Below are 16,829 nucleotides of genomic sequence, written 5' to 3' on the forward strand. Positions count from 1 at the left end.
GCGCTTCTCCTGTGTGCCCTGGCTGGGAATCGAACCCAGGACTCCTGCACGCCAGGCCAACGCTCTACCGCTGAACCAACCGGCCAGGGCTGGGAAGAGGAGATTTTAAAATTCAAAGCAGTTGTTTCCTAAATCCACAATGACAGGAAGGATTCCCTTACATTTTATCTTCTCTTGATTGTCCATCCCGGATCTCAGTTTGGGACACCTGGCTTTTAGCTGAGAATCGGCCTCTACCCACAGTACCTCCCAGGTAGCTCATATATTTACTTAGCTCGGGTCCACTGACATATGCTGGGCTCCGGTGAATTCCCTCCTGACCTTTCCTGACTCTCAACCAAACCTCCCAGTGGGACACACCTGTGGGAACTGATGATGATGGCTTTGCCTGTCTGAGACATCCACCTCACGATGTCCCAGAGCCGGTGCCGGTCCCCTGCGTCCATGCCGGTGGTCGGCTCATCCAGCAAGACAACCGAAGGCTTTCCCATCAAGGCAATAACTGTATTCAGTTTACGTTTGTCTTCTTTACTGTAACCTCAAAAAAAGAGCAAGTGAAAGGGGAAGAAGAAGGAGGAGGAGGAGGAGGAGGAAGAGAAAAAGAAGAAAAGTGGGGGGCACACATCATTAGTTCACAGGACAGAATGAGCCCCTCCCCCCAGAATGCCGAGTGAACAGGAATCTCAAAGCAGCAGACCCAAGTGTGCATGTCCATGGCAACTCATGCTCATGGAAACGATAGATACTTTGTGGTAATTTATTTCAGCATCATAATCGGGGAAATGTTTCTGTTTTGGAGAGAGAAAGAGCCAGAGGGAGATGGGCATGAAGGTGTTTTTTTTTTTTTTGTATTTTTCTGAAGTTGGAAACGGGGAGAGACAGTCCGACAGACTCCCGCATGCGCCGACCGGGATCCACCCGGCATGCCCACCAGGGGGTGACGCTCTGCCCACCAGGGGGCGATGCTCCGACCAGAGCCACTCTAGCGCCTGGGGCAGAGGCCATGGAGCCATCCTCAGCGCCCGGGCCATCTTTGCTCCAATGGAGCCTTGGCTGCGGGAGGGGAAGAGAGAGACAGAGAGGAAGGAGAGGGGGAGGGGTGGAGAAGCAGATGGGCGCTTCTCCTGTGTGCCCTGGCCAGGAATCGAACCCGGGACTCCTGCACGCCAGGCTGACGCTCTACCACTGAGCCAACCGGCCAGGGCCGAAGGTGCTCTTTTGAGAGGCAGAGACTCTGTAGCTCGTGTCTGCAAAGAGTTGCTTCCTCTGAGTGGGATCTTGCCTTATTTCTGATGGCGGAACACTGCCAGGACCCAGGACTCTCTCAGTGGCTGCTCTGAGACAGAGCAGGCTGAGGCTGAGCTCGCAGGCTTGCCTCGTGAACGGCAGACACGCAGGCAGCCGGATGAGTAGCTGCGACAGCAGGATAGCTCACCGGTATGTGTGGACAACCTTGTCGGCCTGGGATTCCAGGTGCATTGAACACAGGAAGGTGTCTACGTAGTTGCAGATGTTCGGCTCCGGCACCCCCTGCAGCCTGGCGTACATGACCAGCAGTTCCCGACCCGTCATGTGGTTCAGTAAGGGGTTCACTTGAGGACAATAGCCAATTCTTGACCTGACCTGAATCCAGACGGCAATCGTCACTGACACACAGAACAAACTAAGGGTTGCCACAGGGGAAGGGAGGTTGGGGGAAACTGGGTGAAAAAGTTCACGGGATCCAGAAATACAAATTGGCAGTTACAAAGTAGTCACCGCGGGGGGGGGGGGGGGGCTGTAAAGCGCAGCGGCAGGGAATGTAGTAAAAAACATTGTAACAACAATGTATAGCACCAAGTGGATACTAGACATATTGGGGAGGGGAGACACATTTTGTTAAAGATATGATTGTCTAAACAACTAGGCAGTGCATCTGAAACTAAAATAAAATGTTATTGAATGTAAACTGTAAATAAAAAAATAAAGTTTGAATTAATAACCAATAAAAAAGCGTGCCAATGAGAGCAAATCTAAAAAACAAACAAACAAACAAAGAAGGAGGAAATTCTGCCATCTACATCAAAAAGGGAAAAACTTGGGAGAAATAAGCCAGACAGGAAAAGAAAAAACAAGACAAAACCCTGCATGATCTCAGGGTTACGTGGAAGAGAGGAGAATCCAATGCATGCGAGCAGAGTTGAACGCTGGTTAACCTGAGCCGGGAGGTGGAGGAGGTGGGGGGCTCGGGCGGGGGATGGGGCGCACGGTGGCAGCCTTGCAGACCCCCAGCCTGGAGCGCTCACGCGCAGCATGACGACGGTCATTGCTAAGACTGAGCTGGACAGGGGGACTTTGCAGACGGAGCAGACTTTGGGTGCTCTTATGACAAGAACAATGACAGCACCTGTTGATTGGCTTGATTATGGTCATCAGCTCACACTGGACACGCACACAAATCATCGTGTTGTACACCTTAAGTACACACACGTTTCATTTAAAAAGTTATGCAACCTTACTAATAATAAGAGAAAAATGGCAACTCTACCGGAATTAGAAAACAAACAGTCAACAAGCTGACCAGGCTGCCAAAAATCCAGAACTCCGATCAGCAGCCGGCTCTGTTGCGGTTGGTAGGGAAACACGCATGCTCAGACGTGCAGGGCAAATGGAGGCGCTCACATGTGGAGAGCGGTTGGCCAAGGTCCAGAGACCCTGTGCCGCAGACCGCCTCTCGTGCGGCCACGTGGGAGACAGAGCTTTCTAGCTGATTGTGTTTACCTGAAAAACTGTGGCGTGATAAAAGTGGTTGTGTGTGTGTGTGTGTGTGTGTGCGCGTGCGTGTGTGCGCGGGCTTTGGAGAGAATGAGGTAAAGGTGGTGGGAGAGGGAACGAGCCCTATCGCTCGCTCTTTTAAACTTCTTTTCATTGTTTTATTTTTTTCCCGACATAAATATGCTCTAATTGCTATAAATTACAACCCTGTCCCTTGCTTTCCACTTAAACTCTTGGTGTCATTCATTCTTCTTCTTGTTCGACAGTTGCCTTTCCTCTGTGTCTGGGCCTTGCCCCCCCCACCCCCCCAACTTATTTCTCATCCTTACAGTATTCAGGTTCCAGTGCGAACTATTCTGCTTATGTTGCCTGACAGCTTTGTATCTATTTATTATCTATCTATCTACCTACCTATCATCCATCTATCATCTATCCATCCATCCATCCATCCATCCATCTATCAATCATCCATCTATCTATCCATCCATCCATCAATCATCCATCTATCTATTCATCCATCCATCTATCTATCAATCATCTATCTATCTATCATCCATCTATCATCCATCTATCATCTATCTATCCATCCATCCATCCATCATCCATCTATCATCTATCTATCTATCTATCTATCTATCTATCTATCTATCTATCTATCATCCATCTATCATCCATCCATCCATCCATCCGTCATCTTTTATATCTGAATGCTTTCAGCTTCCATTCTATGTCCTCCACCCACTTGCTCAGTTACCTCCTTCCCTGGGGAACCAGCTCAGTGATGAGGGCCACACACACCTTTCTGATATTCTCAGCGATGCTAATGCCGTCAATGAACACAACTCCAGAAGTTGAGGTCTCTTCTCCAGTCAACATTTTGAACATGGTGGTTTTTCCGGCTCCGTTTAATCCAAGCAATCCAAAGCATTCAGACTTTTGGACAACAAGGGAGATATTTCTTACAGCCTTTACAACTGGACACTTATAATAAATCTGGAAATATTAAAAAAAATCAGCAGGTACTGATGCACTGACCGTGGGGCAAGTACAACTCTAACCTCAGACCCCTGTGGACAGCTGAGAGCCACTGCCCCTTCGGCCCTCGTATTTCACCAGACTGTACATGGATCCCACAGAAGTCCCCTGCAGCAGGGACACGACCGATACATCCTGGGCAGGGGATAAAGCTCGGGACCACGCTGTCACTGCGCGCCTTTACCGCACGACTTTACCTTCGTGAGCTGTTTGAGGAGCAGCGGGTTGTTCTTCAACCTCGGGGTCTGCGCCAGGATCCGCTTCCTCTCGCTCTCCACATTTTCATCGGTATAGTTCTTCTTTACCTGGACGGACACTTTGCCCTGCGTATTCAAAGCAAGGGTCACAGATATGAGCACGCTTTTAGATATCCTCTAGAGAGGAAGTGGTATTTTGCAAGCTGACCTGAGGAAGTCATTTCGAAGATGTCAGAAAACGTTGGACTCATTTTCTCAGCAGCCTTTCTACTGATTCCCTGAACTCTTAATGAGTAACTTTATTCTTGACTTGCTTTCTTTCGGGAACTATGTGAAAGAACAAGTTTTTCTACAACTAGGCATAAGCAGCATATTCTTGCCAGTAATATGGACATGTCGTGGGAAACAAAAGCCTCATTGATACTATTATGGTCCAGCACGTTTTGTTATAATTAAAATATGTTCAAGAGACCATGGGAGGCAAGAGAGAAGAACGAACTTTTTTTTTTTTGTATTTTTCTGAAGCTGGAAACGGGGAGAGACAGTCAGACAGACTTCCGCATGCGCCCGACCGGGATCCACCCGGCACGCCCACCAGGGGCGACGCTCTGCCCACCAGGGGGCGATGCTCTGCCCCTCTGGGGCGTTGCTCTGCCGCGACCAGAGCCACTCCAGCGCCTGGGGCAGAGGCCAAGGAGCCATCCCCAGCGCCCAGGCCATCTTTGCTCCAATGGAGCCTTGGCTGCGGGAGGGGAAGAGAGAGACAGAGAGGAAGGAGGGGGTGGGGGGTGGAGAAGCAAATGGGCGCTTCTCCTATGTGCCCTAGCTGGGAATCGAACCCGGGTCCCCCGCACGCCAGACCGACGCTCTACCCCTGAGCCAACCGGCCAGGGCCTTTGTTTTTTTTTTTTTTGAGGGAAGGCCTCTCTATAGGGGAAGGCTAAGCAGAACATGAAGAATGAAGACATATATATATATATATCATATATATATATTTATTTATTTATTTATTTATTTATTTTTTTAATTTTTAAAATTTTTTATTTTTCCGAAATGAGAAGCGGGAGGCAGAGAGACAGACTCCCACATGTGCCCGACTGGGATCCACCCGGCATGCCCATCAGGGGGTGATGCTCTGCCCATCTGGGTTGTCACTTTGTTACAACTGGAGCCATTCTAGCACCTGAGGCGGAGGCCATGGAGCCATCCTCAGTACCCGGGCCAACTTTGCTCCAATGGAGCCTTGAGAGAGGAAGAGAGAGACAGAGAGGAAGGAGAGGGGGAGGGGTGGAGAAGCAGATGGGTGCTTCTCCTGTGTGCCCTGGCCGGGAATTGAATCTGGGACTTCCACACACCAGGCCAACGCTCTACCACTCAGCCAACTGGCCAGGGCCTAAAACATATATATATATTTTTTACAGAGACAGAGAGAGAGTCAGAGAGAGGGATAGACAGGGACAGACAGACAGGATCGGATAGATGAGAAGCATCAATCATTAGTTTTTCATTGCGCATTGTGGCATCGCAGTTGTTCATTGATTGCTTTCTCATATGTGCCTTGACTGCAGGCCTTCAGCAGACCGAGTAACCCCTTGCTTGAGCCAGTGACCTTGGGGTCTCGAACCTGGGTCCTCCGCATCCCAGTTCAACGCTCCATTCACTGCGCCACTGCCCCGTCAGGCTAAGACATGTTTTTTTTATCAGTTAAATTTATTGGATGACATGGGTTCACCAAATCATACAGGTCTCAAGGGCACAACTGAAAGACACCGTCTCCACAGGGCATGGTGCGCCCTCCACCCCAAGCAAGGCCCCTTCCTGTCCCCATCTCCCTGCTCTGCCCTGTCCCCTCCTCCACCTGGCCCCCCCGCCATCACTACACTGTTGACTGTGTCTATGAAATACGCATGCGCGTATGTGTGCACATGTATTTTTGGGGGGGCTAATTCCTGCACCCATTTTCATCCAGTCCACTCACCCGCCCCCCCAGGCAGCTGTCCGTCTGTCCCCCGTGACCCTGCCTCAGCTTCTATTTTGTCAGCTCAATGTTTGTTAGATTCCTCACCTAAGTGAGATCACGGGGTACTTATCTCTGTCTGCCTGGCTCATGTCACTCAGCACAAGGCTCTCCAGGTCCCCCCGTGCTGTCCAGTGGGTCAGGTTTCCTTCTTTCTTTATGGCCGGGGGGAGCCCCACCCTGTGACTGCACCACAGCAAGGGTTTACTGAGAAAATGGATGCCAGGCGGGGAGAAGAGGCCCCCGTTCGCCGTGGAAACCGAGTGAAAGAGGTAGGGTGGCACAGCCTGGCACGCCATGTGAGCAGCCCTTGGTGCTGTTTGATAAAAGTTTGTTGATTTGAATCGCCTGTTTTTATATCGAGCACTCGTTTCACCGTATTGCTGAAGGAGAAGTGGGCCGGAGAATAAAATCAGCCCAGTAAACATGACAATCAAAAGAATGAGAAGTGCTTTAACAACTTTTATTTCTTTGCCAATTTTCAAAGTTTATTGCATCAGAGTGGTAAAAATGAACATCCTTGCTCGGCTGGTGGTTAGTGGGTGGTGGTGATGGGTGGTGTGGGTGGTGGTGATGGGTGGTGGTGGGTAGTGGTGATGGGTGGTGGGTGGTGGTGGTGGGTGGTGGGTGATGGGTGGCGGGTGGTGGTGGGTGGTGGTGATGGGTGGTAGGTGGTGGTGATGGGTGGTGGGTGGTGGGTGATGGGTGGTGTGGGTGGTGGTGATGGGTGGTGGTGGTGGGTGATGGGTGGTGGTGATGGGTGGGTGATGGGTGATGGGTGGTGGTGGGTGGTGGTGGATGGTAGTGGGTGATGGGTGGCAGGTGGTGGATGGTGGGTGATGGGTGGTGGTGGTGGGTGGTGGTGATGGGTGGGTGATGGGTGGTGGGTGGTGGGTGGTGGTGGGTGATGGGTGGTAGGTGGTGGTGGTGGGTGGTGGTGATGGGTGGTGGTGGGTGGGAGATGGGTGGTGGGTGATGGGTGGTGGGTGATGGGTGGTGGTGGTGGGTGATGGGTGGTGGTGGTGGGTGATGGGTGGCGGGTGGTGATGGGTGGTGGGTGATGGGTGGTGGTGATGGGTGGGTGATGGGTGATGGGTGGTGGTGGGTGGTGGTGAATGGTGGGTGATGGGTGGTGGTGGTGGTGGGTGGTGGGTAGTGGCGGTGGGTGGTGGTGATGGGTGGGTGATGGGTGGTGGGTGGTGGTGGGTGATGGGTGGTAGGTGGTGGTGGTGGGTGGTGGTGATGGGTGGTGGTGGGTGGGAGATGGGTGGTGGGTGATGGGTGGTGGGTGATGGGTGGTGGGTGATGGGTGGTGGTGGTGGGTGATGGGTGGCGGGTGGTGATGGGTGGTGGTGGTGGTGGGTGATGGGCGGTGGTGATGGGTGGGTGATGGGTGATGTGTGGTGGTGGGTGGTGGTGGATGGTGGGTGATGGGTGGTGATGGTGGTGGGTGGTGGAGATGGGTGGTGGATGGTGGGTGGTGGGTAGTGGCGGTGGGTGGTGGTGGTGGGTGGTGGTGGGTGGTGGGTGGTGGAGATGGGTGGGTGATGGGTGATGGGTGGTGGTGGATGGTGGGTGATGGGTGGTGGTGGTGGTGGGTGGTGGAGATGGGTGGTGGATGGTGGGTGGTGGGTAGTGGCGGTGGGTGGTGGGTGGTGGTGGGTGGTGGTGATGGGTGGTGGTGGTGGTGGGTGGGAGATGGGTGGTGGGTGATGGGTGGTGGGTGATGGGTGATGGGTGGTGGTGGGTGGGAGATGGGTGGTGGGTGATGGGTGGTGGGTGATGGGTGGTGGGTGATGGGTGGTGGTGGTGGGTGATGGGTGGTGGTGGTGGGTGGTGGTGGGTGATGGGTGGTGGTGGTGGGTGATGGTTGGTAGGTGGTGGTGGTGGGTGGTGGTGGGTGGTGGTGATGGGTGGTGGTGGTGGTGGGTGATAGGTGATGGGTGGTGGTGGTAGGTGGTGGTGATGGGTGGGTGATGGGTGGTGGGTGGTGGTGGGTGATGGGTGGTAGGTGGTGGTGGTGGGTGGTGGTGATGGGTGGGTGATGGGTGGTGGGTGGTGGTGGGTGATGGGTGGTAGGTGGTGGTGGTGGGTGGTGGTGATGGGTGGTGGTGGGTGGGAGATGGGTGGTGGGTGATGGGTGGTGGTGGGGTGGACATTAGGCTTTATATAGATAAGCAGTTGCCACTGAGCAGGTTGCAATAGTTTCTCTCTTTCTCAGTTTTAGTTCGAAGACAGGTTTTATTGTAAATGGGTGTGAACTGTTGATAGAAACATGGTTTTTCTTTGAATTATTAATACCTGGATAACATTATCAAAAATTAAACTAGTGCTTTTTTAAAAATTTTATTTTATTTATTTTTATTTTTTTAAAGATTTTATTTATTCATTATAGAGAGGGTTGAGAAGGGGGAGGAGCAAGAAGCATCAACTCCCACATGTGCCTTGTCCAGGCAAGCCCAGGGTTTTGAACCGGCGACCTCAGCATTTCCAGGTTGACGCTTTATCCACTGCGCCACCACAGGTCAGGCCTAGTGCTTTTTTTTTTTACATTGATGGAATAAACCCCACTTGTTTATAGTATATTATTCTTTTTGTATATTCCTGGATTTTATCTGTCTGTGGATACTCTGTTTGTGTTTCTGTGTTCATAAGGGATACTGAGTTCTTGTATTTTTTCTTCTGTATGAGAGTAATGATGGCTTCATAGAGACAGTTGGAAAATGCTCCCAGATCTTTCTCATTCTGGAAGAAATTAGGTAGAACTGATGCTGTTTCTTTTTTAAAATTTTATTTTTCAGTTACAGTTAGATTCAATACTATTTTGTAGACGTTTTAGCTGTGCAGCCCAGTGGCTAGATAGTTATCAAGTGTATGAAGTGACCCTGCTCATAAACCTAGTCCCTGCTGGGCACCACGCATGGTTATCATAGTATTATTGACTGTATCCCCCGTGCTGTAGACACAAGAATTGATGCTATTAAAAAAAAATTGTAAGGCCCTGGCCGGTTGGCTCAGTGGTAGAGCGTCAGCCTGGCGTGTGGAAGTCCCGGGTTCGATTCCCGGCCAGGGCACACAGGAGAAGCACCCATCTGCTTCTCCACCCCTCCCCCTCTCCTTCCTCTCTGTCTCTCTCTTCCCCTCCCGCAGCCAAGGCTCCATTGGAGCAAAGTTGGCCGGGGCACTGAGGATGGCTCTGTGGCCTCTGCCTCAGGCACTAGAATGGCTCTGGTCGCAACAGAGCGACGCCCCTGGTGGGCAGAGTGTCACCCCTGGTGGGCATGCCGGGTGGATCCCGGTCGGGCGCATGCAGGAGTCTGTCTGACTGCCTCCCTGTTTCCAGCTTCAGAAAAATACCAAAAAAAAAAAAAAAAAAAAAAATCGTAGACTTTATCAGTGAAATTATCTAGGCACAGCATTTTTCTTTTGGAGGTTTTAAACCATGCACAAAATGTCTTTAATGGAAATAGGACGATTTGGGTCTTTATTCTGATCATTTGCGTCTTTCTAAAAAAGTCTGCTTTATTTCACCTAAGGTGCCAAATTTATAAGCATAGAGTGGCTTTTACTCTTTGTGGGATCTGCAGTGATATCCCTTCATTTGTCTTTATATCGGTTAGTATACCATATCTTTTTATTTTATAGACACTGGTCTGGTTAGAGGCTTATCAATTTCTATTATTTTTTTTAAATATTAGGTTTTTTTTCTTTTTTTTAGGTGAGAGGAGGGGAGACAGTGAGGAAGAGTTCCGCCTGTGCCCTGGGATCCACCCAGCAACATCCTCGAGGGAAGATGCCCCAGTGCTGAGCTGCTTGACTTGACTTTAGCACCTGAGACTGATGTGCTCCAGCAGAGCCGTCCTCAGCGCCTGGGCCACATTTAAACAAACTGAGCCACAGGCTTTGGGAGAAGAAAGGGGAGAGAGAGGCGTAGAGAGAGGGGGAGAGAAGGAGATGGTCACTTCTCCTGTGTGCCCCAGCAGAGCTGTCCTCAGAGCCTGGGCCACATTTAAACAAACTGAGCCACAGGCTTTGGGAGAAGAGAGGGGAGAGAGAGGGGGAGAGAAAGGGGTAGAGAAGGAGATGGTCACTTCTCCTGTGTGCTCCAGCAGAGCCGACCTCAGAGCCTGGGCCACATTTAAACAAACTGAGCCACAGGCTTTGGGAGAAGAGAGGGGAGAGAGAGGGGTAGAGAAAGGGGTAGAGAAGGAGATGGTCACTTCTCCTGTGTGCCCCAGCAGAGCTGTCCTCAGAGCCTGGGCCACATTTAAACAAACTGAGCCACAGGCTTTGGGAGAAGAAAGGGGAGAGAGAGGGGTAGAGAAAGGGGTAGAGAAGGAGATGGTCACTTCTCCTGTGTGCCCCAGCAGAGCTGTCCTCAGAGCCTGGGCCACATTTAAACAAACTGAGCCATAGGCTTTGGGAGAAGAGAGGGGAGAGAGAGGGGGAGAGAAAGGGGTAGAGAAGGAGATGGTCACTTCTCCTGTGTGCCCCGACTGGGAATTGAACCTGGGATGTCCATACCCTGTGGACCAATGCTCTTATCCACTGAGCCACTGGCCAGGGCCAGTTTTTTTCTTCATTCATTGATGTTTCTCCATTGTATTTGTTTACACACTTCTTTTTTTTTTTTTTTTTTTTTAGAGAGAGAGAGACAGAGAGGGAAGGGGGAGGAGCAGGAAGCATCAACTCCCATATGTGCCTTGACCAGGCAAGCCCAAGGTTTCGAACCGGCGACCTCAGTGTTCCAGGTCGATGCTTTATCCCACTGCACCACCACAGGTCAGGCCTGTTTACACACTTCTTTTTTTTCTATTTACTTAAATGCTGTTTGCTGAAGTTATTTTACTCCTCTTTTCCTAGTTTAGTGAGGTAGAAAATTCATTTATTGAATTGAGACTTTTCTTCATTTCAATATATTTAATTCTATACATTTCCATTAAAGCATTGCTTTAAGTGTACCCCACAAGATTATTTTTAATTTTAATTTTGAAATTAAATGTAATGGGATGACATTGATCAACTTATAGAAACAGTGACATAAAAGATAAGAATTTACAAGCCAAATATTTATTTTTCATTTTAGAGAGAGGAGGGGAGGCAGAAACAGACTCCCACATGCACCCCAACCAGGATCCACCTGGCAAGCCCACTAGGGGGTGATGCTCTGCCCATCTGGGGCGCTGCTCTGTTGCTCAGCAACTAAGCTCTTCTTAGCACCTGAGGCAGAGGCCATGGAGCCATCTTCAGTGCCTGGGGCCAATTCACTCTAATCAAGCCTTGGCTGCAGGAGGAGAGAACAAGAGAGAGAGAGAGAGAGAGAGAGAGAGAGAGAGAAAGAGAGAGAAAAGGGAGGGGTGGAGGGGTGGAGAAGCAGATGGTTGTTTCTCCTGTGTGCCCTGGCAGGGAATCGAACCCGGGACATCCACACACCTGGCTGACACTCTACCATGGAGCCAACCAATCAGGGCATAGGCCAAATATTCTTATAATTTTATCATGAAATCTCCCTCCATACTCATTGTACTTCTCTTTCTCACACCTGAAAAAGTGTGACGTTGGTCAGGGGTTACTGTCCCAGCCTAAGGAAGTTTGGGTAGGAGAAATCTCCAGGTAACATCCACATGTTTAATTCTAGGCACCAGGAAAGAAATCTTTTCTTTTCCATGTTTTACAAAAACTTAAATATCTTTTTTGGGGCATGTCCTAGACCAGGCATCTTTTCATTAGAGTGGTAAGATCTGAATGGGCTTTGGTGTAAAAGTAGGTAGAACAGGACTTTTGCTTTGGTGTACAGTTCTAGGCATTAATTAGCAACACATAACAGGCACCTGAAACACGGGTTGAATGCTAATCATACTATTCAGAACTCCAGGTGGTAGCAGAGGCCATTTCAGCCTCCAGAAATACTTCCTCCTGAAATATTAGACATATGTAGACTCAGAGAAATCTATGGATTCCCATAGATCTAGAGCCACCCTGAAATAGCACGCAGAGGAACACTGAGATGAGTGAAGAGGAAGTCATAGAGAGACAGGTGTGGTTTTGTCTCAAGAGAAATTCCAATACAGACAAGCAGGGATTAAGTTACTGAACAAATGAGCCATTTAAAAGAAAATTTAAAATTCTAGGCAAATCTCTCAGATTATGTAAAATTGTGAAAACTTTGTATGGCGATAATGAATAATTTGGTGGGCACCACATAGTGTTAAATAAGTCAGTTCCATAATTGCAACCAAATAGACCTCAAAGATTGTACATGCAGTGGCAGTGCTTTTTATCATGGTCAACCCAGGACAAAGGAATTAAGTCCTTGCTGGCAGAGGATTTAAAGCTTAGAACCTAAAATACAAACTAAGATGAAATACTTGGAATGCAAATCAATACCAGTTAGACCTTGGTGTAATTAAATGACACTTTATAATGTAATAGAGGTAGAAATATGCAACTTCATACTTTGGCCTTACATTGAGCTTTATTTGAGTTGTATCAAAAGTCCATGTTAGTTACTCACCTTCTTGCACTTCACGAATAAGTTGTACACTTTAGACACAACTTTATGAAGGACACAGTTTCTCAGTCTCCACGAGGTGGTCTCCAGACAGAACAGCAGGAGGAGATAAAGGGAGCCCTGGACAGACAGTGCAATCAAAAACTTTGCAATCCCATCCTCTCCAAAACTATAGACAGTGTCCTCCATAACTGAAAATAATAAGAGATAGCTTACTTTAAAATCCTATGCACAGTCTAAGACGACACCAAAGGTTAAGAAATACAGCATTTTACATTAGATTTAGAGAAGCACGAAATATGGATACTAAATAATTGTCTTCATGTTTCATTTGTCTCTCTTTGACCTTCCCTGATATTTATAGTTTAAAAGATTTCCTGCCAATACTTTTCCTTTACTTTTTACCAGTTTTGATAAGAGACCACCTTACTACGTGCTCAAGAAATTTCAAAGGTTGAATGTGAGCAGAATGTGTGGTGATAAAATACAGCAAACTAGGCCCTGGCCGGTTGGCTCAGTGGTAGAGCGTCGGCCTGGAGTGCAGAAGTCCTGGGTTTGATTCCCGGCCAGGGCACACAGGAGAAGCGCCCATTTGCTTCTCCCCCTCTCCCCCTCTCCTTCCTCTCTGTCTCTCTCTTCCCCTCCCACAGCTGAGGCTCCACTGGAGCAAAGATGGCCCGGGCGCTGGGGATGGCTCCTCGGCCTCTGCCCCAGGGGCTGGAGTGGCTCTGGTCGCGACAGAGCGACGCCCCGGAGGGGCAGAGCATTGCCCCCTGGTGGGCAGAGCATCGCCCCCTGGTGGGCATGCCGGGTGGATCCTGGTCGGGTGCATGCGGGAGTCTGTCTGACTGTCTCTCCCCGTTTCCAGCTTCAGAAAAATACAAAAAAAAAAAAAAAATACAGCAAACCAAATAAAGGTATTTATGGCACATCCAATCATTAATATAGGCCACTCAAGATATCCTTACACTCTTGTTTAAATACTCTTCTCCTTCCTTTAAGTATATACTCAGGAACAAAGCTGTTGGGCCACAGGGTAATTCCATGTTTAGCTTTTTGAGGAACCACCAAGCTTTTCTGCAGCAGGTGTAACATTTTATATTCCTACTAGCAACAGATGAAGATAGCAATTTCTCCATATTCTCCCCCCCCCTTTTTTTTTACAGAGACAGAGAGAGAGAGAGAGAGAGAGAGAGAGAGAGATAGGGACAGACAGACAGGAAAGGAGAGAGATGAGAAGCATCAATCATCAGTTTTTCTTTGCAACACCTTAGTTGTTCATTGATTGCTTTCTCATATGTGCCTTGACCGTGGGCCTTCAGCAGACCGAGTAACCCCTTGCTCGAGCCAGTGACCTTGGGTCCAAGCTGGTGAGCTTTGCTCAAACCAGATGAGCCCGTGCTCAAACTGGTGACCTCGGGGTCTCGAACCTGGGTCCTCAGCATCCCAGTCCGATGCTCTATCCACTGTGCCACCACCTGGTCTGGCATCTCCACTTTTTCTTTTTTTTTTTTTTTAATTCATTTTAGAGAAGAGGGGGGGGGACAGAGAGAGAGAAGAGACAGAGAGAGAGAAGGGGGGGGAGGAGCTGGAAGCATCAACTCCCATATGTGCCTTGACCAGGCAAGCCCAGGGTTTTGAACCAGCGACCTCAGCATTTCCAGGTCAATGCTTTATCCACTGCACCACCACAGGTCAGGCCATCTCCACTTTTGATTATTGTCATCTCAGTGTGTGCGAAACGACAGCTCATCATGACTTCTTTGAGTGAATACATTTGACATGTAAGTTGTGTCAGTTTAAGATATAAGCAAGTTACTTTGATACATTTATATATTGTAATAATTGCTGATGTAGCAATATTGATCACATTGCATCATTACAGGATAATATTATTGTCTATGTTCAACATACACTGTCATGCATCACTAATGACAGAAATGTGTATGTTTAGAGCAGAACGTCATCTGGCCATTTTGTCCTTGTGTGAAGGTGCATGAACGTAGATGGTGCAGCCAGCCTGCTACAGACCCAGGCTGCACGGCGTGGCTTGTTGCTCCCAGGCTGCAGAGGTGCACAGTGTGTGAGTGTATGCATGCTGTAGGTGACTGTGACGTAATGGCGCACCTCCATGGGGCCCTTCTGCTGGACAGAGTCTGCAGGACTAGCAGGAGCTCTGAGTGGTCAGTGAGGGAGCGAGGCGTACATGTGGATGTGGAGCACACTGCTGTGCACTGCTGCACACTTCATACAGGCTGTGTGCTGAGGCTCTGAGTGGTCAGTGAGGGAGCGAGGCGTACATGTGGGTGTGGAGCACACTGCTGTGCACTGCTGCACACTCCATACAGGCTGTGTGCTGAGGCTCTGAGTGGTCAGTGAGGGAGCGAGGCGTACATGTGGGTGTGGAGCACACTGCTGTGCACTGCTGCACACTTCATACAGGCTGTGTGCTGAGGCTCTGAGTGGTCAGTGAGGGAGAGAGGCATACATGTGGATGTGGAGCACACTGCTGTGCACTGCTGCACACTTCATACAGGCTGTGTGCTGAGGCTCTGAGTGGTCAGTGAGGGAGCGAGGCGTACATGTGGATGTGGAGCACACTGCTGTGCACTTCTTACAGGCTGTGTGCTGAGGCTCTGAGTGGTCAGTGAGGGAGCGAGGCGTACATGTGGATGTGGAGCACACTGCTGTGCACTGCTGCACACTTCATACAGGCTGTGTGCTGAGGCTCTGAGTGGTCAGTGAGGGAGCGAGGCGTACATGTGGGTGTGGAGCACACTGCTGTGCACTTCTTACAGGCTGTGTGCTGAGGCTCTGAGTGGTCAGTGAGGGAGCGAGGCGTACATGTGGGTGTGGAGCACACTGCTGTGCACTTCTTACAGGCTGTGTGCTGAGGCTCTGAGTGGTCAGTGAGGGAGCGAGGCGTACATGTGGATGTGGAGCACACTGCTGTGCACTGCTGCACACTTCATACAGGCTGTGTGCTGAGGCTCTGAGTGGTCAGTGAGGGAGCGAGGCGTACATGTGGGTGTGGAGCACACTGCTGCGCACTTCTTACAGGCTGTGTGCTGAGGCTCTGAGTGGTCAGTGAGGGAGGGAGGCGTACATGTGGGTGTGGAGCACACTGCTGCACACTTCTTACAGGCTGTGTGCTGAGGCTCTGAGTGGTCAGTGAGGGAGCGAGGCGTACATGTGGGTGTGGAGCACACTGCTGTGCACTGCTGCACACTTCATACAGGCTGTGTGCTGAGGCTCTGAGTGGTCAGTGAGGGAGCGAGGCGTACATGTGGGTGTGGAGCACACTGCTGTTCACTCTGCACACTTTATACAGGCTGTTTGCTGAAGCTCTGCTAAACCCACAAAAACATTTTCTTTAACAGTGTGTTAACCTTACCTTACTGGACCTTTTTTCATTTAAACTTGAAAGATTTAAAACTTTTTGGCTCTTTTGTGTTAACATTTAGTTTAACATTCCTGTATAAACACATTGTACAGCTGTACAAAAATATTAACTGTGTCCTCATTCTATAAGCTATTTTTTGTTTAACCTTTAAAAATTTTACAAAATTAATATACAAAAGTCCATTGCCTTTCTATATGCCAACAACGAAACATTAGAAAACGAATTCAAAAAAATAATCCCCTAAACGATTGCAACAAAAACAACAAAAATACCTAGGAATAAACATAACAAAGAATGTAAAGGACCTATATAACAAAAACTACAAAGCATTGTTAAGGGAAATTGAAAAGATACAATGAAATGGAAAAATATTCCTTTCTTGGATGGGAAGAATAAAAATAATCAAAATGACCATATTACCCAAAGCAATATACAAATTTAATGCAATTCTCATCAAAATTCCAATGACATTTTTTAAAGAAATGGAACAAAAAATCATCAGATTTATATAGAACTATAAAAAACCCCGAATAGCCAAAGCAATCCTAATGAAAAAGAATGAAGCTGGGGGCATTACAGTACCTGACTTCAACTTATATTATAGGGCCACGATAATCAAAACAGCATGGTATTGGCAGAAAAATAGACACTCAGACCAATGGAACAGAATAGAAAGTCCAGAAATAAATCACATATATATGGTTAAATAATTTTCGATAAAGGGGCCAACAACACACAATGGAGAAAGGAAGGCCTCTTCAACAAATGGTGCTGGGAAAACTGGAAAGCCACATGCAAAAGAATAAAACTTGACTACAGCTTGTCCCTGTGTACTAAAATTAATTCAAAATGGATCAAAAACCTAAATATAAGACCTGAAACAATAGAGTACATAGAAGAAAACATAGGTAC

The 16,829-nt window shown here is 48.7% G+C and overlaps 1 protein-coding gene across 1 annotated transcript in view; it reads right to left on the bottom strand.

Annotated features, from left to right (window-relative positions):
• Window positions 1-16,829, bottom strand: part of LOC136335753 (phospholipid-transporting ATPase ABCA3-like) — a 97,051-nt gene that overhangs the window by 3,897 nt on the left and 76,325 nt on the right. The window contains exons 13-17 of the mRNA XM_066276850.1: window positions 12,518-12,705; window positions 3,987-4,112; window positions 3,553-3,747; window positions 1,436-1,623; window positions 361-531 (exon numbers count right to left, since the gene is read on the bottom strand). Coding sequence (XP_066132947.1) covers window positions 361-531; window positions 1,436-1,623; window positions 3,553-3,747; window positions 3,987-4,112; window positions 12,518-12,705 — 868 coding nt within the window. The remainder of the gene's footprint in view (window positions 1-360; window positions 532-1,435; window positions 1,624-3,552; window positions 3,748-3,986; window positions 4,113-12,517; window positions 12,706-16,829) is intronic.

Source organism: Saccopteryx bilineata, chromosome 4 (genome assembly GCF_036850765.1).
Source record: "Saccopteryx bilineata isolate mSacBil1 chromosome 4, mSacBil1_pri_phased_curated, whole genome shotgun sequence".
In the NCBI taxonomy this organism is placed as follows: domain Eukaryota; kingdom Metazoa; phylum Chordata; class Mammalia; order Chiroptera; family Emballonuridae; genus Saccopteryx; species Saccopteryx bilineata.